Raw genomic sequence first — 25,720 nt, 5'->3', positions numbered from 1 at the left:
ACCTAGCGTTCTATCGTAGGGATATGTGTCTGCCACAGGTAGGTTGGTGAGAATGAGGTCATATAGGTTACTGCCTTGTATTGGCTTCCTCACCACTGACACAAGCCCAGTCTGGTACCTATGTCCTTCAGAACTTGACCAGCTCAATCAGTGGTGATATTACTGACCTGGGAGTGGATTATCTACTATGTACACAGTTGGGGGTATACTTTGAGTGATCATCCAACGGGAGGGCCTAACCTACTGTGTACATGGATCGTGTAATGTACTCTGTGTAATTGCACAATAGTGTGTCCATAATTTACAGGGCTATTTGTCCCATTATTTGCACAGGGGCAGAAGGTAACCTACTATGTCCAACTGCACTATTTGAACCATAGTGACAAGAGCTGCATGGTAGTGTACAAAAGATTAAGTGTCATTCATCTCATTACTCTGCACAAAATGATCACTCCATTCCCTATATAACAAGTCATTGCACTTCACGGTAACTCGTTGTATGTGAAATGCATTAAAAGTTTCCGAGAGACGCCATAAGCCATTTATGGGGAAGCTAAATAGACACGAGGGAGAAAGGAATAAAAGGATTTGTTGAGAGTGTGAGATGAAGAAGGGTGGGAGCAGGCACATTTGGAGCATAAACACTGGCATAGACCAGTTGGGCCAAATGGCCTGTTTCTGTGCTGTACAATCTATGTTATATAAATGCAAGTCTTTCTTTCCTAGATATTAAAACATATACATTTGAACAAATTTCAATGCATGATATTTTAGTCTCCTAAAATCTGTATAGACCACGCACGTAGTGAGATGAGACCTGCTCACCCCACAGAGCCTCACTCTCAATGATTATAAACAGGTAGGTCCTAGACCCCCGTGGCGCCTGTCCCGTCAACAGCATTTGACCCCCAAGCGCAGGGGGAGAGCGAACTGTGAGACACATGGTGTCCTGGAATGGAGTACTCATCCCGCAGCACCCCGGGACCCAGGCATGCATTCACTTCCTGACCCCTACCCCTAACTGGGCACTCAGTCACACCCTCACCAGGCACTCAATCACTCAGTCACACCCTCACCAGGCACTCAATCACTCAGTCACACCCTCACCGGGCACTCAATCACTCAGTCACACCCTCACCGGGCACTCAATCACTCAGTCACACCCTCACCGGGCACTCAATCACTCCCTCACCCCAACCCAGGCACTCAATCACTCAGTCACACCCTCACCAGGCACTCAATCACTCAGTCACACCCTCACCGGGCACTCAATCACTCAGTCACACCCTCACCGGGCACTCAATCACTCCCTCACCCCAACCCGGGCACTCAATCACTCAGTCACACCCTCACCGGGCACTCAATCACTCAGTCACACCCTCACCGGGCACTCAATCACTCCCTCACCCCAACCCGGGCACTCAATCACTCAGTCACACCCTCACCAGGCACTCAATCACTCAGTCACACCCTCAATCACTCCCTCACCCCTAACCTGGCACGCAGTCACTCTCTCACCCCTATCCTGGCACACATTCGCTCCCCTCGCCCCTACCCGGGCACTCGTTCGCTCCCCTCGCCCCTACCCGGGCACTCGTTCGCTCCCCTCGCCACTACCCGGGCACTCGTTCGCTCCCCTCGCCCCTACCCGGGCACTCGTTCGCTCCCCTCGCCCCTACCCGGGCACTCGTTCGCTCCCCTCCTTCCTTCCTTCCTCCCTATCCCGGGCATTCACTCACTCACCTCCCCTCACTCACTCACCTCCCCTCACTCACTCACCCCCCCTCACTCACTCACCCCCCCTCCCCTCCCTCCCTCACTCCCTCCCCTCCCTCCCTCACTCACTCACCCCCTCCCCTCCCTCCCTCACTCACCCCCTCCCCTCCCTCCCTCCCTCACTCACTCACCCCCTCCCCTCCCTCCCTCCCCTACTCCCTCCCCTCCCTCCCTCACTCACCCCCTCCCCTCCCTCCCTCACTCACTCACCCCCTCCCCTCCCTCCCTCACTCACTCACCCCCTCCCCTCCCTCCCTCACTCACTCACCCCCTCCCCTCCCTCCCTCACTCACTCACCCCCTCCCCTCCCTCCCTCACTCACTCACCCCCTCCCCTCCCTCCCTCACTCACTCACCCCCTCCCCTCCCTCCCTCACTCACTCACCCCCTCCCCTCCCTCCCTCCCTCACTCACTCACCCCCTCCCCTCCCTCCCTCACTCACTCACCCCCTCCCCTCCCTCCCTCACTCACTCACCCCCTCCCCTCCCTCCCTCACTCACTCACCCCCTCCCCTCCCTCCCTCACTCACTCACCCCCTCCCCTCCCTCCCTCACTCACTCACCCCCTCCCCTCCCTCCCTCACTCACTCACCCCCTCCCCTCCCTCCCTCACTCACTCACCCCCTCCCCTCCCTCCCTCACTCACTCACCCCCTCCCCTCCCTCCCTCACTCACTCACCCCCTCCCCTCCCTCCCTCACTCACTCACCCCCTCCCCTCCCTCCCTCACTCACTCACCCCCTCCCCTCCCTCCCTCACTCACCCCCTCCCCTCCCTCCCTCCCTCACTCACCCCCTCCCCTCCCTCCCTCCCTCACTCACCCCCTCCCCTCCCTCCCTCACTCACTCACCCCCTCCCCTCCCTCCCTCACTCACCCCCTCCCCTCCCTCCCTCACTCACTCACCCCCTCCCCTCCCTCCCTCCCTCACTCCCCTCCCTCCCTCACTCCCCTCCCTCCCTCACTCCCCTCCCTCCCTCACTCCCCTCCCTCACTCACCCCCTCCCTCACTCACCCCCTCCCTCACTCACCCCCTCCCTCACTCACCCCCTCCCTCACTCACCCCCTCCCTCACTCACCCCCTCCCTCACTCACCCCCTCCCTCACTCACCCCCTCCCTCACTCACCCCCTCCCTCACTCACCCCCTCCCTCACTCACCCCCTCCCTCACTCAACTCACCCACCCCCTCCCTCAACTCACCCCCTCCCTCACTCAACTCACCCCCTCCCTCACTCAACTCACCCCCTCCCTCACTCACCCCCTCCCCTCCCCTCACTCACTCACCTCCCCTCACGCTGCCCTCCCCTCACTCACTCACCTCCCCTCACGCTGCCCTCCCCTCCCTCACTCACCTCCCCTCACGCTGCCCTCCCCTCCCCTCCCTCACTCCTTCCCCTCACTCACCTCCCCTCCCCTCACGCTGCCCTCCCCTCACTCACTCACCTCCCCTCACGCTGCCATCCCCTCACTCACTCACCTCCCCTCACGCTGCCCTCCCCTCCCTCACTCACCTCCCCTCACGCTGCCCTCCCCTCCCCTCCCTCACTCCCCCCTCCCCTCCCTCACTCCCCCCTCCCCTCCCTCACTCCCCCCTCACTCCCCCCTCCCCTCCCTCACTCCCCCCTCACTCACTCCCCCCTCACTCACTCCCCCCTCACTCACTCCCCTCACTCACTCAACTCACCCACCCCCTCCCTCACTCAACTCACCCCCTCCCTCACTCAACTCACCCCCTCCCTCACTCAACTCACCCCCTCCCTCACTCAACTCACCCCCTCCCTCACTCAACTCACCCCCTCCCTCACTCAACTCACCCCCTCCCTCACTCAACTCACCCCCTCCCCTCCCCTCACTCACTCACCTCCCCTCACGCTGCCCTCCCCTCACTCACTCACCTCCCCTCACGCTGCCCTCCCCTCCCTCACTCACCTCCCCTCACGCTGCCCTCCCCTCCCCTCCCTCACTCCTTCCCCTCACTCACCTCCCCTCCCCTCACGCTGCCCTCCCCTCACTCACCTCCCCTCCCCTCACGCTGCCCTCCCCTCACTCACTCACCTCCCCTCACGCTGCCCTCCCCTCCCTCACTCACCTCCCCTCACGCTGCCCTCCCCTCCCTCACTCACCTCCCCTCACGCTGCCCTCCCCTCCCCTCCCTCACTCCCCCCTCCCTCCCCCCTCCCTCCCCCCTCCCCTCCCTCACTCCCCCCTCACTCACTCCCCCCTCCCCTCCCTCACTCCCCCCTCCCCTACTCCCCCCTCCCCTCCCTCACTCCCCCCTCCCCTCCCTCACTCCCCCCTCACTCACTCCCCTCACTCACTCACTCACCTCCCCTCCCCTCACGCCGCTCCTCACTCCAGTGATTCCGACCTGCTCCGATGCTTCGCGGAAACACACCCCACAGGCTCGATCACACGATGACAGAGTCAATCAGAAGGGTTTTTTTTCAGTTTATTCCGGTTCAGGTTTAAACTCCGCAACCACATCGTGCACCTTCCACTCTAATATTTCATACACATGTGACCAATACTCAGCGAAGTTATCAATACTTTAATCTCGTCATATATAAATATCAACATTGATATCCAATGATTGCCGATGCACTGGGAATAAATTTTGTTTTTAGAAATGTTACCTATTTTGATGTATGTCACGGATATATTTAGTTCCATACATCTAAATAAGTTTTAAAATGTTATTTTATGGATGATAGTGTGTGAATTTCCAATGTATGCTTTAGTTCCACGTATGAAGGCAAAACAAATTACGCATCCACTGCAGCATCAGATTTTAAATTTTGAATTCTTCAAAGGCTATTATTATCTTCGTAATGTTTGTCCAAACCAGTGCTCGTAGGTTTACCCAATCCCTCAAGAAAGGAGGACAGCACAGAGAAAACAGATGGAATGTTTAAATAATTAATTCGACGGCCATCACCTTTATAAAGTTGTTAATCCTCCATTCCATCTTTGCAAAAATGCAATGACGATGCCGTTTGTGTCACAAAAGTTTCATCCTGCCGCTAAATCAAAATTACAAACACCTTACAAATGTTATCGAGGTGAAAATTACACTTTGCTCTTTTATTAAAATTTCTTTATGCCCAAAATAACCATTTTCGCTGGAAGGGGCTTGGAGGCATCCAAGATAGTAAAATAAAACAAGGAATGGCAGGTCAGTCTAATATATTCCATCATCTTTAATATCCAATAAATATAATCGCGGGATTTCACTCAGCCTCCCGCGGTCTCCTCAATTATAAATGTAAAGAATCTTACACCAGGTTACCGTCCATCACCGGCATCTCCTCATCCTCGATCATAGGCCGATCGATCTGCAAGGAGCCGTTTACTCATCTGATCGAGTCTGAAAAGTAATGCTGGCACCGAGAGGAAGTGACGCGGCGGGGGCTGGCGGTCGCTTCCGGTTTCGGTTGCGGTTGCTGAGCCCGATGTTGAAGCCGGAGTCGCTCGGGATTCCGGTTAATCCGGATTGGTTTCGGCTCCGGGATCTGGAGTCAGTTTAATCGGATTAAACGACTTAAAAAGACGACGATCGAACAGAGCTGGGAGCGGCGGCGGCGGCGGCGGCAGCGACCCCCGCCTGAAGGAGCACCCAGGCTGTCTGCCAGGCCCCGGGGAGGACGTCTTGGCCCCATCGGGACGGAGCGATTGTAACTCCGAGCGCGGGGAGAGGGAGAGAGCCGTCCGCAGCCGAGGCCGGACCCACTCCCGGGGCAGTCGCTGTGTGAAGGGGAAGGGGATTTCATTCCCCCCCCCCCCCCCCCCCTGCCGCGAGTGGAGCGGCTGCTGCAGCCCGTGAATGGGGTTCCCGCAGGGCCTGTGTTCTTACCTCAAGTGGACTCTTTGCTGCTTTTATTAGACCCGGGGGTCTGTAAAACTCTACCTGAAAGGGAAATCGGCGAATTAACCGCGGAATTCTGCAGGGAAAATACCATTTCAACCTGAAACGGCTGCACGCTGAAGAGTTCCAGCGCTTTCTCCTCGGTGTTTAGTGATTTTGGTTCTTTTCCGCTGTTCTTTAATTGACGACTGAGTCGCTCGGTTTTGCGATGATGGATCCCCTCGGAGCCCGCTCCCTCATTGTGGACATTCAGACTCTACCCTGTTGGGCTAATAGTTCAGATAAGGTTGAGACTGATTCGGGTAGAATCAGCAATGAAGTGCCTCCAGACTGTTCCATCCCCTCACCTTTCCCTTGCAGGAAAGATATTAACAACAAAGTTATTCTCTGGTACGTAATGCGGGTTCTGTTCTACATATACAACCCAAACGGAATCGCAGGGCACTTAACGGATTCCGTTTAATGTTGTTTCACAGAAGCCTTGAAGAAATTGTTGCAAAAATATTTATTTACAACACCTGATTTCATGTACTTTCAATTTTCTCCTCTCCTGAACGTGTTAACTCAAGGTGAACTAACATTTGATCGACCCTGGTAACTCTGATGCAAGAGGCCATTCTTTGTGTTTTGTAAACAATTTTACAACACCTAGTTATAGTCCAACAATTTTATTTTTAATCCCACAAGCTTTCGGGGGCTTTCCCCTTTGTGTTGGCAGAGTATCCATCTGTCCACATAAAGTTGGGAGTGAACATCTGGGGGCCTCAGCCACCTTGTGCCACAAACGCACCAGCGCAGGACACTAGGGGGGTGATTTTAAACCCCAAGAACACAGGTGGTTTGCGGCCGGATGGGAGTTGAAAATAGTTTTATTTTTGGGCCGCAAATGCAAAATTTTCGGACTTTGCATTCCCAGTGGGAAACCTGTACTTTTACACGCCAACGTTAAACCCGGAAATAAAGCCGAGTTGCGGTCGCAACCCTATAAACTATTTTCAATTCCCACCCGTCTCCAACCCACCCGCTCTTGGGGTTTAAAATCACCCACTAGATATCATTGAGGGTTGAGAGCTTTCTTTTTCATGCTTCCTAGTCTGGAAGCCCTGGACAGTTGCGCCTCCTCTGCTGTCTTAATTAAGCATACTTCTATAATGTGTTATAAAAGCATATATTTGTTTGAATTAGTGTTTATGGTATCTTGTAGTACTGTAAAGAAATAGTAGTGTCTCGGGGTTCATTTCAATTCTGTGTGACAGAAGGTGCCATTATTTTGACTTGAAACTCTTGCTTCTTCACACCCCCCCCCCCCCCAACTGCCACCCTGCCGTGATTTCCTTTCCAGATTCTGCAGAACTGCTGAAAGTTTCTTCAATTGAGAGTGGAAACTGAACTTCAGACCTTTCCTGCTGTATTTCATGTTGCAGATCATGGAGCAATAAGAGATGATGCAATTCTAACTGCTTATTTTTCTATTCTATCTCTTCCTCTTTCTCACTTCTCTGCTGCCCCCCAACCCCCCCTCCCAAATAGCAGTTTACTGCCTTGGACTTCTCCATCTTGTGGTACAGTCAAAAATTGGAAGTTACGGCTTGTTTAATTTCATTAACTTGAGGATGGGATTTGAACTTCAGTCTGGTGGTTTTCAGTATATTGTTCCTGGACCCTCATTTGAACTGACCTAAATGGTTCCCTCTTAAGCATTGATTTCCCTCTCCTTTTCAAAACAGCTATTATCACACTTTCCTCAAAAAATCCACTCTTGACACTCTCTGTCCTTGCAAACTGCCAGCCCTTCTCCATACTCCCATTACCAAAATCCTTGAATGTGTTGTTACCTCCCAAATAGGTGTTCACGTGTCCTGCAACTCCCCATTTGAATCTTTAAAATCAGATTTCCACCCTTCCCACAGCACTAACCATCAAGGTCATGAATGACATTCTCTGTGAGAACGATGCATGATTCCACCCCCCCTCCCTCCCCCCCCTCCCCCCATCCTCCTTGACCACTCTGTAGCCTTTGACACTATCAACGACACCATCCTCCACTGCCCAGATTAGTGGAACTCTCCTTGTTGTCTGACCAATTGTTACCAGAGCATCTACAGCAATGGCTTCTCATTTCATTCCTGCACCAATACCTCCAGATTTCCCCAAGGATCCATCCATGGCCAGCTCCTTTTCCTTATCTACCCCCCTCTTATTCCTTATCTACATGCTGCCCTTTGGTGACAGAAACTGCAGACTTGGGGTCAGCTTCCACATGTATGTTGAAGAAACTGAACTGTACCTCTCTGCCACCTTTCTTGACCCCTCTGGTGCCTTTTTTTGTCTGACATCCAGCTAAACCACTGTGAAGCCAAGACTGAAGCCATTGTTTTCAGCCTGCCACAAACTCTCTATCCTTCCCGTTAACTCCACCCCCTCTTGGGCCACTGTATTGGGCTAAACAAAACTGTTTGCATCCTTGGTGTCCCATTCGACCTCAAGCTGAGCATCCCATAGTCTCTCCGTCACAGCCTGCCTACTTTCACCCCTGTAACATCGTCCGCCTCGGCCCTTCTATCTGCCATTGAAACCCTCATATGTCTTTTGTTACCTCCAGACTTGACCAGTCTAATGCTCTCATGGCCAGACTTCCTTCATCCACCCTCCACAACTTTGGCTCATCCAAAACCGTAGAGGTGTATCCAACAGTGGGGGGCGGGGGCTGTTGGAGGTTAGAGATAGAAAGGGGCGAGTCTATGAAAGGATAAATAGACTGTTGGAAGTACAGTGGATGAGGGCAGGATCAAGTTCCTTTGTGATGACCCTTGTAGTCAAATAGACTGCTGGCAATCATTGTCAAGGCTGGCATATGAATAGTGACTACTTAATGAAGCAGCAGAGAGACTATTGGTGTCCATAAAGCTTTACCTTGGCAAGAAGTTAATGCCACCAGCAGAAGAGATAAAATTGACAATGGGAGTAAAAAAGATGTATAAAATCAGGTCTTTAAAATATTCTGTTTTTTATATTGTAATATTTAGAAGTCTTAAACACGGCCCATTTTTGAAATTCACTGTTCGGCGTGCATAGATGGTATAAAGATCCACGTAGTGCACAGTGATGCAGCAGATGTCTAGGTGCATTTTTTCTTGTAGTTTCCATCTGATGTGCCCATTGTTCTCGATTACTGACGACTCTCCTGTATAGTGTGGGCAGTTCAGCCTGACACTACCATGCGAAAAATAGCTAAAATGCAAGAAGTCTGATACATATATGTAGTTCACTGTGATAGTTCAGTATACAAATAATGACGGTCATTCCACTGTTTAAGAAGGGTAAGATAAACTAGGAATGTATAGGTCTATTGGCCTAACGCAGTTGTGTGGAAGTTACTAGAATCTGTTATTATTATAGTATCATAGTAGTTACAGCACGGGGGAGGCCATTTGGCCCATCGTGCCTGTGCTGGTTCTTCGAAAGAGTAATCCAATTGATCCCATTCCCCTGCTCTTTCCCCATTGCCCTGTAAATTTTTTCCCTTCAAGTATTTATTTAATTCCCCATTGAAAGTTACTATTGAATCTGCTTCCACCACCCTTTCAAGCAGTGTATTTCAGATCATTACAACTCACTGCATTAAAAAAATGTTTCCTCATGTCACCTCTGGCTCTTTTGCCGATCGTCTTAAATCTCTGTCCTCTGGTTACCGACCCTTCTGCCAATAGAAGCAGTTTCTCCTTATTTAATATATCAAAACCGATTGTGATTTTGAACACTTCTATCAAATCTCCCCTTAACCTTCTCTGTTTTAAGGAGAACAACCCCAGCTTCTCCAGTCTCGCCACATAACTGAAGTCCCTCATCCCTGCTACCATTCTAGTAAATCTCTTCCGCACCCTCTCTAAGGCCTTGACATCCTTCCTAAAGTGTGGTGCCCAGAATTGAACACAGTACTCCAGCTGAGGCCTAACAAGTGTTTTATAAAGGTTTAGCATAACTTCCTTGCTTTTGTACTCTATGCCTCTCTAATAATAAAGCCCAGGATCCCATATGTTTTTAACAGCCTTCTTAACTTGCCCTGCCATCTTCAAAGATTTGTGTATATACCCCCAGGTCTCTCTGTTCCTGCACTCATTTTAAAATTGTATCATTTAGTTTAAATTGCCTCCTTCGGTTCTTTCTACTAAAATGTATCACTTCACACTTCTCTGCATTAAATTTCATCTGCCATGTGTCTGCCCATTTCACCAGTCTGTCTATGTTCTCCTGAAGTCTGTTACTATCTTCCACATTGTTAACTACATTTCCAAGTTTTGTGTTATATATCAATGACCTGGACTTGGGTATAGAGGGTATTATACCCTCTATACCTAAGTCCAGGTCATTGATATATAACAAAAAAACCAGTGGTCCTAATACTGACCCCGGGAAACACCACTGTATACTTCCGTCCAGTCTGAAAAACAACCGTTCGCCAATGCTCTCTGCTTTTTATCCCTTAGCCAATTTTGTATCCACGCTGCCGCTGTCTATTTAATCCCATGGGCTTTAATTTTGCTAACAAGTCTATTATATGGTTCTTTATCAAATGCCTTTTGAAAATCCATATACACAACAGGGACAGAGTGACTGAGTATTTGGACAAAAATGAGCTGATCAGAGAGAGCCAGCATAGATTTGTAAAGGGTAAGTGATGTCTAATGAACCTAGTTGAATTTTTTGAGGAGGTAACTAACATGGTAGATAAAGGAGTGTCTATGGATGTTATTTATATGGACTTACAGATGGCATTCAAAAAGGTTCCACATAAGAGACTGTTAACAAAAATGAGAGCACGTGGAATTGGAGGCAACCTATTGGCTTGGATAAGGAATTGGTTAGGAGGTAGGAGACAGAGAGTAGGGATAATAGGTATGTACTCAAATTGGCAGGATGTGACTAGCGGTGTCCCCCAGGGATATGTACTGGGGCCACAGCTCTTCACTATATAAATAACTTGGATGAAAGAAAAGAAAGCTGTATATCCAAATTTGCTGACATCACTAAGTTAGGTGGCACAGTAAATAGTGTAGATGGGAGCAGAAAGTTGCAAAGGGACATTGATAGATTAAGTGAGTGGGCAAAATTGTGGCAGATGGAGTTCAACATGGGGAAAATGTGAGGTCATCCACTTTGGACCTAAGAAAGATAGATCTGAGTATTTTCTAAAAGGCGAGAAGCTAGAAACTGGATGAGTAGAGAGACTTGGGGGTCCAAGTACAGAAATCACAAAAAGCTAGTGGACAGGTACAAAAAATAATTTAAAAGGCTAATGGAATGTTAGAATCTCAAGGGGGCTGGAATACAAATGGGTGGAAGTTATGTTACAGCTGTATAGAGCTCTGGTTTGACCCCATCTGGAGTACTGCATTCAGCTCTGTGCACTGCACCTCAGGACTGATACATTGGCCTTGGAGAGGATGCAGAGCCGATTCACCAGAATGATACTGGGGCTAATAGGGTTAAATTAAGGATTGCATAGACTAGACTTGTATTCCCTTGACTATAGAAGATTGAGGTGATCTAATTGAAGTGTTTAAGATGACTAAAGGATTTAATAGGGTGGATAGAGAGAAACCATTTCCTGTGGTGGGAGAGACCAGAACAAAGGGGGTATAACCTTCAAATTCGAGCTAGGCCATTCATGGGTGATGTCAGAAAGTACTTCTTCACACAAAGGGTAGTGGAAATCTGGAACTCTCTCCCCCCAAAAAGCTGTTGAGGCTAGGTCAATTGAAAATTTCAAAACAGATTGATAGATTTTTGTTAGATAAAGTTTACAGAACTAAAGTGGGTAGATGGAGTTGAGATACATATCAGCCATGATCTAATTGAATGACAACAGGCTTGAGGGACTGAATGGCCTACTCCTGTTCCTATCTCCCTATAACCATCTGAGGCTGCTTTTACTTTACCTGGTCCTCAAAGCCCAGATTGTGTAGAGTGACTCAAGTATGCCACTCTCCTACACTTACACTTAAACTATGTACTTAATTTCTGTGTGAACTAGCTACAAACATAATCCCAGCAAGGTAGTAAGAATTTGATCTTGAGAATTTCCTATTTCCACTCATCCCTCGTTGTTACTGGTCTAACTTTAATTTTTCTCTTCCCTTTCCTTCCTGGACGACTTTATCTTGGTCTCTATCTTCCCACAGACACCTATTACTAACACACTGGCTCCCACAACTACATGGATTATACCTCTCGACAGATTCTCTATCCCGTCTAGTTTCTCTTGTCTCCTTTGTATTTGTTCTGATGACTCCACTTTCTACACCAGAGCCTCAGCTGGAGTTTCTTTTCCACACTGATCAACAGGACCCGTCACCCTAGATCATGTCTTAGGCTCCTGTTTGCACCCCATTTTCTCAACAACAGGGTTCCCCCATCCTCCGCTTCCACCTCACCAGCTTCTACAATTGACAATTGCCATTTCCATCACTTACAATGATTCTATCACCAATCACGTTTCCCTTCCCTTCTTCACCTTTCCACCACCCCCACTTCCAGTTACCTTTCTTGTGCATGCGCAACAGATGCCATCTGTTCAATCACCAACAGGGATTATGGTGATTTAGGTGGGTCTGTTGACGTTCAAGTGTAGGTCCTTTGTCCAAATACAGGAAGAGTAGGGAAGGTCTGCGTTGTGTTGGCTTTTTTCTCTTTTCAGAATTACTGGACCTGTTGCATTTTGCTGGCTTTTTCTGTTATAAATTTAGACCTCTTATTTCTATTTTTTTTCATAATTCATCTTATTTCTTTACCGTTTTATTTGCGTGGATCTCTCTTCACCCTCAACTATTTGCAGATTTAAATTTCTTTCCATTGCGTCATTCATCATCTTAACTGTTCATATTAAGCAGTTTGCAGATCATTCAACCTATTAACTTCCCCTCTGTGACAGGAATATCTGTTATTTCTCCTCCCCTCCCTATTTCCTTTTTTTAGTCTTACTAAAATGCTTGCTTATCTCAGTTTTCATTTCATTTAACGTCTTTTTTTCTTTACAGATGCTAACCGACCGGTGCATTTCCAACACTTCTTATTTCAGGTTTCTAGCAGTTGCAGTCTTATCTGAACATGATGTCTGCATGCTCATCATAAAAGCAATTAAATAAAAGTTCCTTTTGATTAAACTCTCTGTAGTAAGATTAAAATCAGCAAAAGATTTATACCAACTCTCCAGTCATTTCAATCCCCCAGGTCTATGTAATCCTACTAAATTATCTAAATAAACCCAGCCACAAGTGACAGCAAATAAATCTCTGCAGATTTATTAATCTTTAAATACAATGATGATGTCTGCTGCCTTTGCTCTGTTAGGTTTGCACTGATGATACCTTTGAGTGTAACAAATTGCTGTTCAGTGATCTGCCCCTACATGCAAAAGTAAAACCAATGCATGTGACCAAAAGTTTAAGTTACTGAAGAGAGTTTGACTAAAGTGAGAAATTATGGTGTACAGATAATTACAGGTGGATTTCTAAATATAACTACATCCATACCTGTATACTACTTGAGATAGTGAGCAATGTTTTGATTGCGGGGTGAAATGATTTGTGCAAGTAAAAAAAAAATGTTTTAAATTCCCATGTGAGTAGGATTGTTAATCACTTACAGAATTATAGGAAGTTACAGCACAGAAACAGGCCACTCGGCCTATTAAGTTTAGAGCCTGTGATTTTCTCTACAAAGGCTACCTAGTTGACTCCCATTCTTTTGCTCACTTCTCAAACACTTCAATCCTCTTTTTAAGCAGCTTCTAATTCTCTTTTATAATAATCTGTGGACACTGCAACAAGATCTTGCATTCATATAGTGCCTTTAATGTAGAAAAACATCCCACGGTACTATAGAATGGATGTGTGTAGTATCCCAAGCTCGGTATGAACACAGCAAGTTAAGGGCAGTGTTCCGTTTCCTGTGTGTAGAGCTGTGAATTGGAATAGAGTTTTTGATAACGTGACACACCAGAGTGGCAGGATGTGGGTTAATGCGTGCAATGCTCCAAAAAGCGAGTTCCACTCTCTACTAAAGTGGTAGGTACATCAACCAAATGCTGCAATTTGGAGAGGGATGCCAAGGGTAAGGAGGAGCAGAAGTGAATATTAGTTGGTAAACTAACAAGTTTGTAATACTGTTGTAAAATGCGAGTTTATAGATTTATGTGCATAGTTTCAAACTGCCAATGTCTACAATCCACAGAGATAGTGGATGCATTGGTTATAATCTTCCAAAATTCACCAGATTCGGGAAAGGTCCCAGCGGATTGGAAAATGGCAAATGTAACCCCTCTATTCAAGAAAGGAGGGAGACAGAAAGCAGGTAACTATAGGCCAATAAGCCTAACATCTATCAATGAGAAAATGCTAGAATCAATTTATTAAGGAAGTAGCAGGACATTTAGAGACTCAAACTAAAATCGAGGAGAGTCAACATGGTTTTACGAAAGGGAAATCATGTTTGACAAATTTATTGGAGTTCTTTGAGGAAGTAACGAGCAGGGTGGATAAAGGGGCACCAGTAGATGTAGTGTATAGATGTAGATGGTGTATAATATGGGAAAATGTGAAGTCATCCACTTTGGTAGGAACAATCAAAAAGCAAATATATAAATGGAGAAAGATTACAGAATGCTGCGGTACAGAGGGATTTGGGTGTCCTCACACATGAAACACAAAAAGTTAACATACAGGTACAGCACGTAATTGGGAAGGCAAATGGAGTATTGGCCTTTATTTCAAGGGGGGTGGAGTATAAAAGCAGGGAAGTCTTGCTACAACTGTACAGGGTGCTGGTGAGGCCACGCCTAGAGTACTGCGTATAGTTTTGGTCCCATTATTTAAGGAAGGATCTACTTACATTGGAGGCAGTTCAGAGAAGGTTCACTAGGTTGTTCCAGATGTGGAAGGTTTTCTTATGAGGAAAGATTGAGCAGGTTGGGCCAATACTCACTGGAGTTTAGAAGAATGAAAGGAGATCTTATTGAAATGTATAAGATTCTGAGAGGGCATGACAGGGTAGATGCTGAGGGGATGTTTCCCCTCATAGGGGAATCTAGAACTAGGGGGCATAGTCTCAGAATAAGGGGTCGCCCATTTAAGATGGAGATGAGGAGAAATTTCTTCTCTTGAGAGTGGTGAACCTTTGGAATTCTTTGCCCCAAAGAGCGGTGAAGGCTGAGTCATTGAATATATTCAAGGCTGAGTTAGACAAATTTTTGATCAGCAAGGGAATCAAAGGATATGGGGAACAGGCAGGAAAGTAGAGTTGAGGCCAGAATCAGATCAACCATTATCTTATTGAATGGCAGAGCAGGCTCGAAGGTCTGAATGGCCTACTCCTGCTCCTATCTCTTATGTTCTTATGTACCAGTCTAAGATGAACATAGTACGTGATCCCGGTTTAATGACTTAAGGCATTTAACGTCTACCGGACCCAAACTCAGTAATATGACTGGATCCAAACTTGACTCCTAGAATACCTTAGCTAGGTGCCCCCAGTACAAATAATTAAAATTATTTTTAGGGAAGAAATTCACATACTGTTGGTTGCCCTAAATGAGTTTTGTTATTCAATAGTGAGACTGGTGTGCTGTTGCTGAGCTGAGCGCAGTTGGTGTGACCTTTTACTTTCAAGCATCGCTTGTCTTTTGAGGGGAGATTGTGGCATTTTGTATTCAGATTTTAATTTAAATGGAGCTGATTTGAGGTAAATTGTAATCGATTCTCAAGCCAATTTCTTCCTCCCTGGCCCAATTATAGTCTGCTCCCTGGTATTAGCCTTCTCTTTGTTAGAGAGCTCTGCTACTTAAACCTGTTGCAGATGTGCACAGATCAGAGAGAATAGGTTTAATAGCTCCTCCTTTGGCTTGGTGCCTTCTTTTAAATCTGATTACACACCTGTGAAGTATCTTGGTATGTTTTTCTCTGTTAAAGGTGCTATCTATATGGAAGTTGTTATTGTATCTCTCCAAATTATCCCAATCCCATTTGCACCATATTGGTGGCTGAACCTTCAGTTGCCTGAGTCCTACTCTGGAATTCTGTGCCTAAGCCCTTCTACCTTTCGTATATAATAGGTACAGCACAGGAGGAGGCCATTGGCCGAGCGTGCCTGTGCCAGCTCTTCAGAAGAGTTATCCTTCGAAAGCCTTCTCAAATCCCATCTCTTCAACCAAGCGTTTGGTCACCCTTCTTAATCTCTCCCTTCCTGGTTCAGCAGCTGTTCTCCTTATGCCCATCTGTCTAGTGCCTTGAGATATTTTTTACATTAAAGGTGCTATATAAATGAAAGTTGTTCGCAATCTTATGGTCTACTAAAATTCTTAAATTTCTGATGCTAAGTAATGTGATCTCATTTAAGTTTGTCGCATTATGTATGTTGATATACACAACGTGCATGCATTTGAATGCATTATATTCATAACTTGTGATAAGATCAGTGTCCAAATGTTAATATTGGGTGGTTCTTCTTTTAGGAAGGGGGATGTGGTCTTGCTAAGCTGCACAGCCATTGTGAACACAAGTAATGAAACACTGTCTGACAAGAATGCTGTCAGTGAAAGTATCCACTTGCATGCAGGAGCAGAACTCAGGGATGAATTACAGAAATTAAAAGGTAAGAGCCTTAAAAAAAAAACTCTGCAAATCCAAAGTGTATCAAGCAGGAAACTAAAGATGCAACTGCAAAGGGATTAATAAGACCCAGAATTAATCTTGAACCGGGGTACATGGATTTAGTTACTCAATAAATGTATCCCTTCCTTTCAGGACAGTTCCTTTTATTTCTTGTCTAGCTTAGTATGTAATTGCATTTTTGCTTAGAAACGTACTTATCAAGAAATTTATTTTTCTAATTGCGTAATGAGCCTAAAGTCAGAGTACATTAGTGAACTTTGAAGCCTTATTAGATTCTTCATCAAAATTGAGTAATTTTTCAACCACAAAATCACAAGATATTTATTGATGTGGAAAGCCTTTTGACCCATCTTGGCCAATCCATCCAGGGAAAACCTTTGAGCTTTCCCCCACTTCATTGTAGTATTCAACAGCTAAATAATTCCCAGGATTTTGCCTTCAGTATCCTAACCTCATGCTGAATCCATTCCAAATGTTGATCATTCTTTGCAGCAGAAAAATTTCTTGGCATCAATCCTAAATTTGTCTTTCACCAGGTTGAACCTATAAAATCTCTCTTGTCCTACAGTGATATTAATGACCCACGTCAATTTCTTCCTTTCAACATGGAAGCCCAAGTTTCTCAGAATTTCTTTATAAATCAGATCTTTCTTTCACAACTCAGTCCTCTGACACTAGGGATCAGCTTCATGACTCTTCCTGCAATAGCTGGAGGGTTTGAATGTTTCCCTTCTGTCTCCATGGTCAAAACTGGGCGTGGTACTTGAGATGTTCTTGCATGACATCCTCTGACTTGCACTCAATCAATTTATTGTAAGACGGCCACAATCAGATAAGGCTGAATCAACAAATTTCACTTCTTTGCTTTTAACTTTCTGCCTTTACTCCCAACTCCTTAAAATGATTGAGTCCTCAAATCAGGGATGTAGGCAGCAAATTTAAAATTGTATACATTTCTTTCAAACATTAATTTTGCATGCTTACATATTTCTAGAGGTGCTGGGGGCATGCTCCCCTGGAATTTGAAGTTTTACATTAAAAATGATGCAGTCTGGTCAACTTTACCTAACACTTTTTAAATTTCACAATTACATTTTTTCTTTTTTTTAAAGTTAAAGTTGATATTGGGTTTATCTATATTCAGCAGATCAACTTGATCATTGGTTCTCCAAAGTTTATCTCAATGGTCTCTCCCTCTTCTGCCCAAAACTAAATCACATTCAACTTCCTTGATACCCCACTGGCTGCATCTCCTACTTGTTGGTCCTGCTTCGTTTTGTGATCAGACTATTTGCTGCAGACAAGAATTTCTGATTTATTACTTGACCAGGAATTCGCACTTGCAGCACAGTGATAGGCCCTGGAATGAAGCAGCAAAGTCAGATATGAGCAGCAGTCGGGACCAGCTACACACATGCTGACCTAGAATAGTAGTAAAAATTGACCAACAGTTTTTTTTTAAAAAAAGCTTCTAAAGCCTCAAAAAAAATTCTACGTAGATAGATTTGATGCTTCAGTAGAGTTGATTAAGTGCTGTAAAAACTTTTATGTACCTTTCCTGACTGATTAAAACCAATTCATTTTGAGCAGAATAAAACTTTTTGAAAAAGGTGATTTATTTGGATTGAAAAAGTGTCTAAAATCCAGCTAAATTGTAATGATGAGTATTATACAATGGAATTTGAGATCTGTACAAAACATTAGATTAGTACAGAACATGTTTACTTGCTGGTGACCTCATACTACTCCTCATCAGCAATTTCATGCTGTTTGTTTTCTGGACTCTAAATGTTCTGGTTATTTACCATTGTGTTCTTCAGGAAGCAGTGTCTTAATGAGTGTTTGGCAAACCATTTGTTTATAAGTGCAAGGCGCAATGATATGAGTAGTGTCAAAGGTCATTGTGTCACTTGTACATGATCTGCTTTCTACTGAGACTATTTTCTGCTGTACTTCCTCTATCCTGACCTACTCCTGCAGGCTTAGTTTCTGCTTCCGTGACTTGCACACTATGTTGGGCTAGTTCTGATCTGTTTCTGTTGATTTCCCATCCTGCTCTGGATGCTGCTGAATGATCTCTTATTTGCTGCTAAATATTTGCTTCCTGTGCTACTGATTCTGCTCTGCTGAACTCATCCTTCAGAACTGCTCCATCACCCTTCTCTGCATTGGGTTGGACTGACTCCCCAGTGCTCCTTCTGCTTCCAGTCTTGAAACACTACATGCCCTACAGCTGTTCCTCAGACCAGTGCTCTCCTGCACTGGTCCTATGAATTTACCCTTCGCCCTCCCCTAGCTCCCTGGTTTTCACTGCTCTTGGCCCTTCGGTTTCATTCCCACTCATCCATTGGATTTGGTGGTGTGCATGGCTAACACCTAAGGCCACTAAGTACCTATGCTGGACCCCAGGATCACCTTTGACTGATTCATGGTCGACACCTCCTCCTCAGACCTCTGACAAACTCCACCAGCACTTCTGACACCATGATATGTACAAGTCAACTTCATCCCGTCACGGCGCCTCAGATGTTAACTTTGGACTGTTTCATATCATCATCCTGTTCTCTGTTTACAACTGTGACATGTCTCTCCTAATCTATGCCAAACCTACATGACCTGAAGTCCCTTTGTGTGTATTTTGGCTGCTACTCTAGCACTGAGCCCCATACATTTTCTTCCTCTTAGCCTTTCTAAGGTGGCATAGCTGGGTGACTGGAGCAGCCTATCATTTCTCCCCTCTCAGGTATTATGTTTCCCTCCACTCCACCATTCCTATTCCACCCCATCACTACTCCATTGCCTTTCTACTCTTCTGTTATCCCAGGAATGAATCCTCCTTGAATAAGCTCATGGCTAGATCTCAACATCCTTCGATGGGCCTATTGAGGCATACGTCGCTACTTCCTTATAAGCAGCTACTCAATCTTCCCCTCTAGCCAACCTTCCCCACCCTCAACATGTCCACTGGGGGCTACTCTCACCAACCTCCTTTCTCTCTCACTCACCGTTGCACCCTTATGCTCTGGTGGATCAATAATTACTGCTTCTCTCTGCATTTCCTTCCAGAATGCCCATTCACTTGAAAATGAGGTCCTTGTTATCCACAATTTTATTATGGATGATTACATTGACATCCTGGCTTTGACTGAAGCTTAGCCCCAAGGTGGCGACACCTTACCTATAACTGAAGCCTCCCTACTTGCGTATCCCATCTGCCACCTGCCCCACCCAAACTGCTCTGGTATTAATGTGGTCCTTATCAAGTCACACCTTGGTCTTTCCTCCTACTCCTCTGGTACCTTCTCCTTCGAGCACCTCAATCTCCTCCAACCCTTTCACCTCTCCTTTAAAATCCTAATTTTCTACTGTCCCCATCCCCAGACCCCACTCTTACTTATTCCCTGAGACATCCTACTTTCCTCCCTCAACCTCTGCTGAGTGGCTGCTCATCCTCTGGGATTGCAGTCTCCAACTCTGCTTCCCTTTCCCCTCTCCTCTGAATTTACTGCTCTCCTGTCCTCTCTAAACTCTCTCCCTATATAAACACACCTACCATCCCTTGGACCTCTACTCCTGTGGTCATGATCACTGCAAGGCCATCTCTGACTACATTCTTGAATTCCGAATATAGAAAGTTCAGAGGGGAGGCAAGAAAGGAAATATGAGGGGCAAAGAGAAAGTATGAGAATAGACTGACTAACATAAAAAGGAATCCATTATATAGGCATGTAAACAGGTAGTAAGAGGAGGGGTGGGACCGATTAGCGACCAAAAAGGAGATCTACGCATGGAGGCAGAGGGCATGGCTGAGGTTCTAAATGAGTACTTTGTATCTGTCTTTAGCAAGGAAGAAGATTCTGCCAAAATCACAGTAAGTGACAGATTGTTGAGATAATGGATGGGTTAAAAATTGATAGAGGAGGTACTAGAGAGGCTAGCTGTACTTAAAGTAGATAAGTCATCCCGTCCAGATGGAATGCATCCTAGGTTGCTGAGGGAAGCAAGGGTGGAAATTGCGGAGGTACTAGCCATAATCTTCCAAACATCCTTAAATATGGGGGTGCTGCCAGAGGACTGGAGAATTGCAAATACACTCTTGTTTAAAAAAGGGTGCAAGGATAAACCCAGCAACTACAGGCCAGTCAGTTTAACCTCGGTAGTGGGGAAACTTTTAGAAACGATAATTCGGGACAATATTAACAGTCACTTGGACAAGTGTGGATTAACAAAGAAAAGCCAGCACGGAATTGTTAAAGGCAAATCATGTTTAACCAACTTGATAGAGTTTTTTTGATGAGGTAACAGAGAGGGTCGATGAGGGCAATGCGGTTGATGTGGTGTATATGGACTTCTAAGAGGGGTTTGATAAAATGCCTCATAATAGGCTTGTCATCAAAGTTGAAGCCCATGGAATAAAAGAGGCAATGGCAGCAGGGATACGAAATTGGCTAAGTAATAGGAAACAGAGTGTATTGGTGAATGGTTGTTTTTCAGACTGGAGGAAGGTATACAGTGGTGTTCCCCAGGGGTCGGTACTAGGACCATTGCTTTTTTGATATATATTAATGACTTGGACTTGGGTGTACAGGGCACAATTTCAAAATCTGCAGATGACACAAAACTTGGAAGGATAGTGAACAGTGAGGAGGATAGTGATAGACTTTAAGAGGACATAGACAGGCTGGTGGAATGGGCGGACACGTGGCAGATGAAATTCAGTGCAGAAAAGTGTGAAGTGATACATTTCGGTAGGAAGAATGAAGAGAGGCAATATAAACTAAAGGGTACAATTCTAAAAGGGGTGCAGGAACAGAGGTCTGGCGGTATATGTGCACAAATCGTTGAAGGTGGCAGGGCAGGTTGTAAAAGCAGTTCAGAAAGCATCCGGGACCCTGGGCTTTATAAATAGAGGCATAGAGTACAAAAGCAAGGTGGTTATGATGAACCTTTATAAAACACTGGTTTAGCCACAACTGGAGTATTGTGTCCAGTTCTGGGCACCGCACTTTAGGAAGGCTGTGAACGCCTTGGAGAGAGTGCAAAAGAGATTCACTAGATTGATTCCGGGGATGAAGGACTTTAGTTACATAGGTAGACTGGATAAGCTGGGGTTGTTCTCCTTAGAGCAGAGAAGGTTGAGAGGAGTTTTGATAGAGGTATTCAAAATCATGAAGGGTCTGGACAGAGTAGATAGAGAGAAACTGTTCCCATTGGCAGAGGGGCCAAGAACCAGGGAACATAGATTTAAGGTGATTGGCAAAAGAACCAAAGGCGACATGAGAAAAAGCTTTTATACACAGCAAGTGGTTGTGATCTGGAATGCATTGCCTGAGGGGATGGTGGAGGCAGATTCAATCGTGGCTTTCAAAAGGGAATTGGGTAAGTACTTGAAGGGAAAACATTTGCAGGGCTACAGGGATAGGGCAGGGGGGGATGGGACTAGCTGGTTTGCTCTTGCAGAGAGCCGGCACGGACTCGATGGGCCGAATGATTGTCTCCTTCTGTGCTGTTGTGATTTTGTGAATCTCACTGCCTGCATCTCACCTACCGACATTCTTTTGTGCCTGCTTGGGGGGGTGGGGGTCTTAAAAATAAATAAACAAGCAACTAATTTTCATCTATAGCTGAGAACACACGTCAGCACCTATGTCCTCTAATGCATGAGAGGTTGTTAAACATCCAGTTTGCTGACACCTTCTGGCCATGTTATGCATCACAGACAATAGCTCTTGTGTTTCTGTAATCTGAAATATGGAACAACTTTTATTTTAAGGTTGCCGGACAGGGGAGGCAAAGATGACCAAAGGCTTTAACTTAGCTGCAAGGTTTATTATCCACACAGTCGGACCGCGATACAATGCTAAGTACAGAACAGCCGCTGAGAGCTCCTTATACAGCTGCTACAGGAGTGTACTTCTATTGGCCAGGTAAAAAGCATTGAATGATACTCTGTTTCATAGCTACAGAATCAGAGAAAAAGGAGACTTAGTCTCATAATTGTCAAGTAAGATTTTAGTTTCAATTCTCTTTATTAATAGGCAGCAAATGAGCATGGGCTGAATTATCATCCTTGTTTTTTGGAAACCTACCCAGACCTAAAGGATTTTTCCATTTTGCAGGAAACTTCTATCTAAAATAGATACCAAAATAAATCCAGTAAGACTTCTAAAGCAGTACTTTGGGCCTTCATTATTTTGGTCCTGATTTCAAAGTAATTGTCTCACGATTCCAGAATTTAACTGCTGCCATGAGTTCCATGTGCTGTACAAGTGGTGAAGTAGGCTGACATGCTATTTCAATGTTTTCATTTTATCTCGAGTTTCTTTTCACTGATCCCAGAAAGGACAGGCGAATGATAATGGGTGTGGAGGTACTATACTTCACATGCAAAGACTGACTATTAAACAAAATCATTGCTTTGATGTCATAGTAAACTAGGCAAGAACAAGGATGTACAGTAAAAATGCACTCCTGATCTGGGTACAGTGCACCAGATTAAATATTCGGAGAGACCATTATTCCAAGAGTCAGACTGGGTGTATGATGCAGTATAGTGCACTGTCCCAAAACAGTGTTGTCCTTTTTTTTAGAAAAAAAAGAAATTCTAATTGTATTGTGCAGTTTTTAGTTCTTGTTGTAGTGTGTAGTCTTTTTAGATGTCTGTCCATGTCTGTGTAAGTTAGAAGTGAAACTGACCCTACACATTCTGCAAATGGTAGAAGGGAAAGTGTTGAACCATCCTGATTTGTTTCTTTTGACCTGTTGTAGGGAACATTCAATGTCCTCAGTGGGATTGTGTGTCATCAATACGCCAAAAAGAGGCTACCCTTTGGAGGATGCTACCAACATTGCTCTGAGTATGTGTTGCTATCCGATAACTTTGGGGAGGGGCAGAGAGACAGGATATTGAGATAAAACTTTCAATCCTTTTGCATTTTCAAAGTAATGCTTATTTTCTGTCATACAACCTCGATTAAAAATGGCCATGGAGATGAATGCAGGAAAGTTTTAATCAAAATTGGCAAACCTCTCGAAAGTGGACTGTGTGCCAACTATGCATACTGCGGTAGTCCTTCAAATTATAGACCTTCAGTGGGATCACAATGACTTCAGGTAACCAGGAGTCGCAAGGATTGCCGCCACTGTAATATTAGAGCACTTTTGGTCACGATACTAGATCTAAATCTGCTTTAATTGATTTGTGATTTCCTTAAAGATGAATTAACTTTTATGCTTGCAGGTTGCCCATTTTCCAATGCCACTCAGTAGGTTATGGTGTAAAATTTCTCCCTCCCCCTCACCATTCCCAACTGTTTTTCATAGAAACCACAGAACCATGGAATTTACTAGAGGAAATGTAGAAAGGATTCTGAAATTTGTTGCATTGGTAAAGGAACTGCCCTTCATTACTTTTACAATCACATTGAAGAACTGACATTTCCCCAACCCTTTTTTTTTAAAATGTAAATTTGTTTAACTAGTAGTAATGGTTTTGAGGATTAAGCTTAAAGGAATTGCTGAACCAAGTAGTATGAGGAAGCTAACTGAACATAGAGTTGAAATTGCAACATTGATGAAGATGTTTGTCGTAACCATTGATAAATGTTGTCCTTTTATGTGGTTAGTCAGTTTTCCTGTGTCCTGTTCAAACTGTTAAGTAGTCTATTCCTGATCACTGCCATTTTTTTGCATTAAAACTCAAATTATAGAATCATAGAAGTTACAACATGGAAACAGGCCCTTCGGCCCAACATGTCCATGTCGCCCAGTTTATACCACTAAGCTAGTCCCAATTGCCTGCACTTGGCCCATATCCCTCGATACCCATCTTACCCATGTAACTGTCCAAATGCTTTTTAAAAGACAAAATTGTACCCGCCTCTACTACTGCCTCTGGCAGCTCGTTCCAGACACTCAACACCCTTTGAGTGAAAAAATTGCCCCTCTGGACCCTTTTGTATCTCTCCCCTCTCACCTTAAGTCTATGTCCCCTCGTTATAGACGCCCCTACCTTTGTGAAAAGATCTTGACTATCTACCTTATCTATGCCCCTCATTATTTTATAGACTTCTATAAGATCACCCCTTAACCTCCTACTCTCCAGGGAAAAAAGTCCCAGTCTATCTAACCTCTCCCTATAAGTCAAACCATCAAGTCCCGGTAGCATCCTAGTAAATCTTTTCTGCACTCTTTCTAGTTTAATAATATCCTTTCTATAATAGGGTGACCAGAACTGTACACAGTATTCCAAGGAGACATCCCACCTCCTGTATTCAATGTTCTGACCAATGAAACCAAGCATGCCGAATGCTTTCTTCACCACCCTATCCACCTGTGACTCCACTTTCAAGGAGCTATGAACCTGTATTATTATCCAATATCCAATAATTCATTTTAAGCAACATGAATAACAGCAAAGTGGGAATTTAGTGCTTAAAAAAAAGATATTTCACATTAAGATTAGGCGATATTTCAGTTCACTCTAAGTAAAGGTTAAGACTCATGTTAGAAATACAATCAAACATCATTTTAATATGTTGATCTTAAGTTTGAACTCGTGTTTATATATTTGTCTACTCTAGCAAAATCTATCTGACACTGACTGTTCTTTGATCACACTGCTAATGGAAAAGCTATAAAATTTAGACAGAGGCAAAATTAATGCCTTCTGACTTTTTTTCTCCAGAGGAAGGTCGGGATCCAATAAAAGTTTATAATCTGTATAATTTTTCTCCTGTGTCTTTTAATTCTCAGGAACAGTTAGACGATTTTTGGAAAAACATGGAGACACTATTGAGACTGTTGTTTTTGCAGTTACAGATCTAGAAGAGGTAAATAATCCATTATTTTAGTTGAAGTTTTAAACCTTAAATGTGAAGCTTAAGCAATTAGAATATCCTTAGTCATCACTTCTTTCTGGGATTTTGGCAGTGTTTGAGGGGCTGTTTATTTAAAGCTGTCATTTACTTGGGTTAATCTGTACAGAAACAATCTGATGAACATTTGCCATTGCTGTCAAAGCAATGGAGGAAACAAGGTGATATTGGTGCTGGCAGAGGCAGTGTTGGCCTACAACTCTGACACCACTTCCTCCTGCAATCATTTGCAGTTTATGATGGCTATTTTTTTTTGGCCGTGGTTCATGCCAGCGAAGCAGTTTAATTTCAGCTGGCCTTTATGGACAGTCCCTAGTCACTAGGTGAGATAGTGGTCCCTGCCAAAAAGTAATCAGACTTTAAAGTACACTTATTGTTTTTAAACAAGTTAAGACGTCTGTGCAATTTCTACAGCATGGGCACTGTGCCATATTGCAGGATTACACCCTAAAGGGGTTTTGCAACGTTAATTCGCTGAAGATGTTAAAACCTTGTAATTGTGTCATTGTGCGTGCTGTCATCATCTTGGTTATACAATTAAA

General features: G+C 44.8%; 2 protein-coding genes across 4 annotated transcripts in view; one reads left to right on the top strand and one right to left on the bottom strand.

Annotated features, from left to right (window-relative positions):
• Positions 1 to 5,132, bottom strand: part of wdr3 (WD repeat domain 3) — a 59,258-nt gene extending 54,126 nt beyond the window's left edge. Inside the window, exons 1-2 of one of the 3 annotated variants that reach the window (XM_067992956.1) lie at positions 5,050 to 5,109; positions 4,709 to 4,793 (exon numbers count right to left, since the gene is read on the bottom strand). The gene's annotated coding sequence lies outside the window, so the exon portion shown is untranslated. Of the gene's footprint in view, positions 1 to 4,099; positions 4,173 to 4,708; positions 4,794 to 5,049 lie in introns of those variants that run through there. The other 2 variants (XM_067992955.1, XM_067992957.1) reach the window with 2 other exon arrangements.
• A 42-nt stretch (positions 5,133 to 5,174) lies between these two features.
• Positions 5,175 to 25,720, top strand: part of gdap2 (ganglioside induced differentiation associated protein 2) — a 39,674-nt gene continuing 19,128 nt past the window's right edge. The window contains exons 1-5 of the mRNA XM_067992954.1: positions 5,175 to 6,025; positions 16,143 to 16,282; positions 22,076 to 22,229; positions 23,071 to 23,159; positions 25,057 to 25,133. Coding sequence (XP_067849055.1) covers positions 5,844 to 6,025; positions 16,143 to 16,282; positions 22,076 to 22,229; positions 23,071 to 23,159; positions 25,057 to 25,133 — 642 coding nt within the window. The 5' untranslated portion in view covers positions 5,175 to 5,843. The remainder of the gene's footprint in view (positions 6,026 to 16,142; positions 16,283 to 22,075; positions 22,230 to 23,070; positions 23,160 to 25,056; positions 25,134 to 25,720) is intronic.

Source organism: Heptranchias perlo, chromosome 11 (assembly GCF_035084215.1).
Source record: "Heptranchias perlo isolate sHepPer1 chromosome 11, sHepPer1.hap1, whole genome shotgun sequence".
Lineage (NCBI taxonomy): Eukaryota > Metazoa > Chordata > Chondrichthyes > Hexanchiformes > Hexanchidae > Heptranchias > Heptranchias perlo.
Note: the sequence above shows the minus strand (reverse complement) of the source record. Positions and strands in the feature narration are given on the sequence as shown.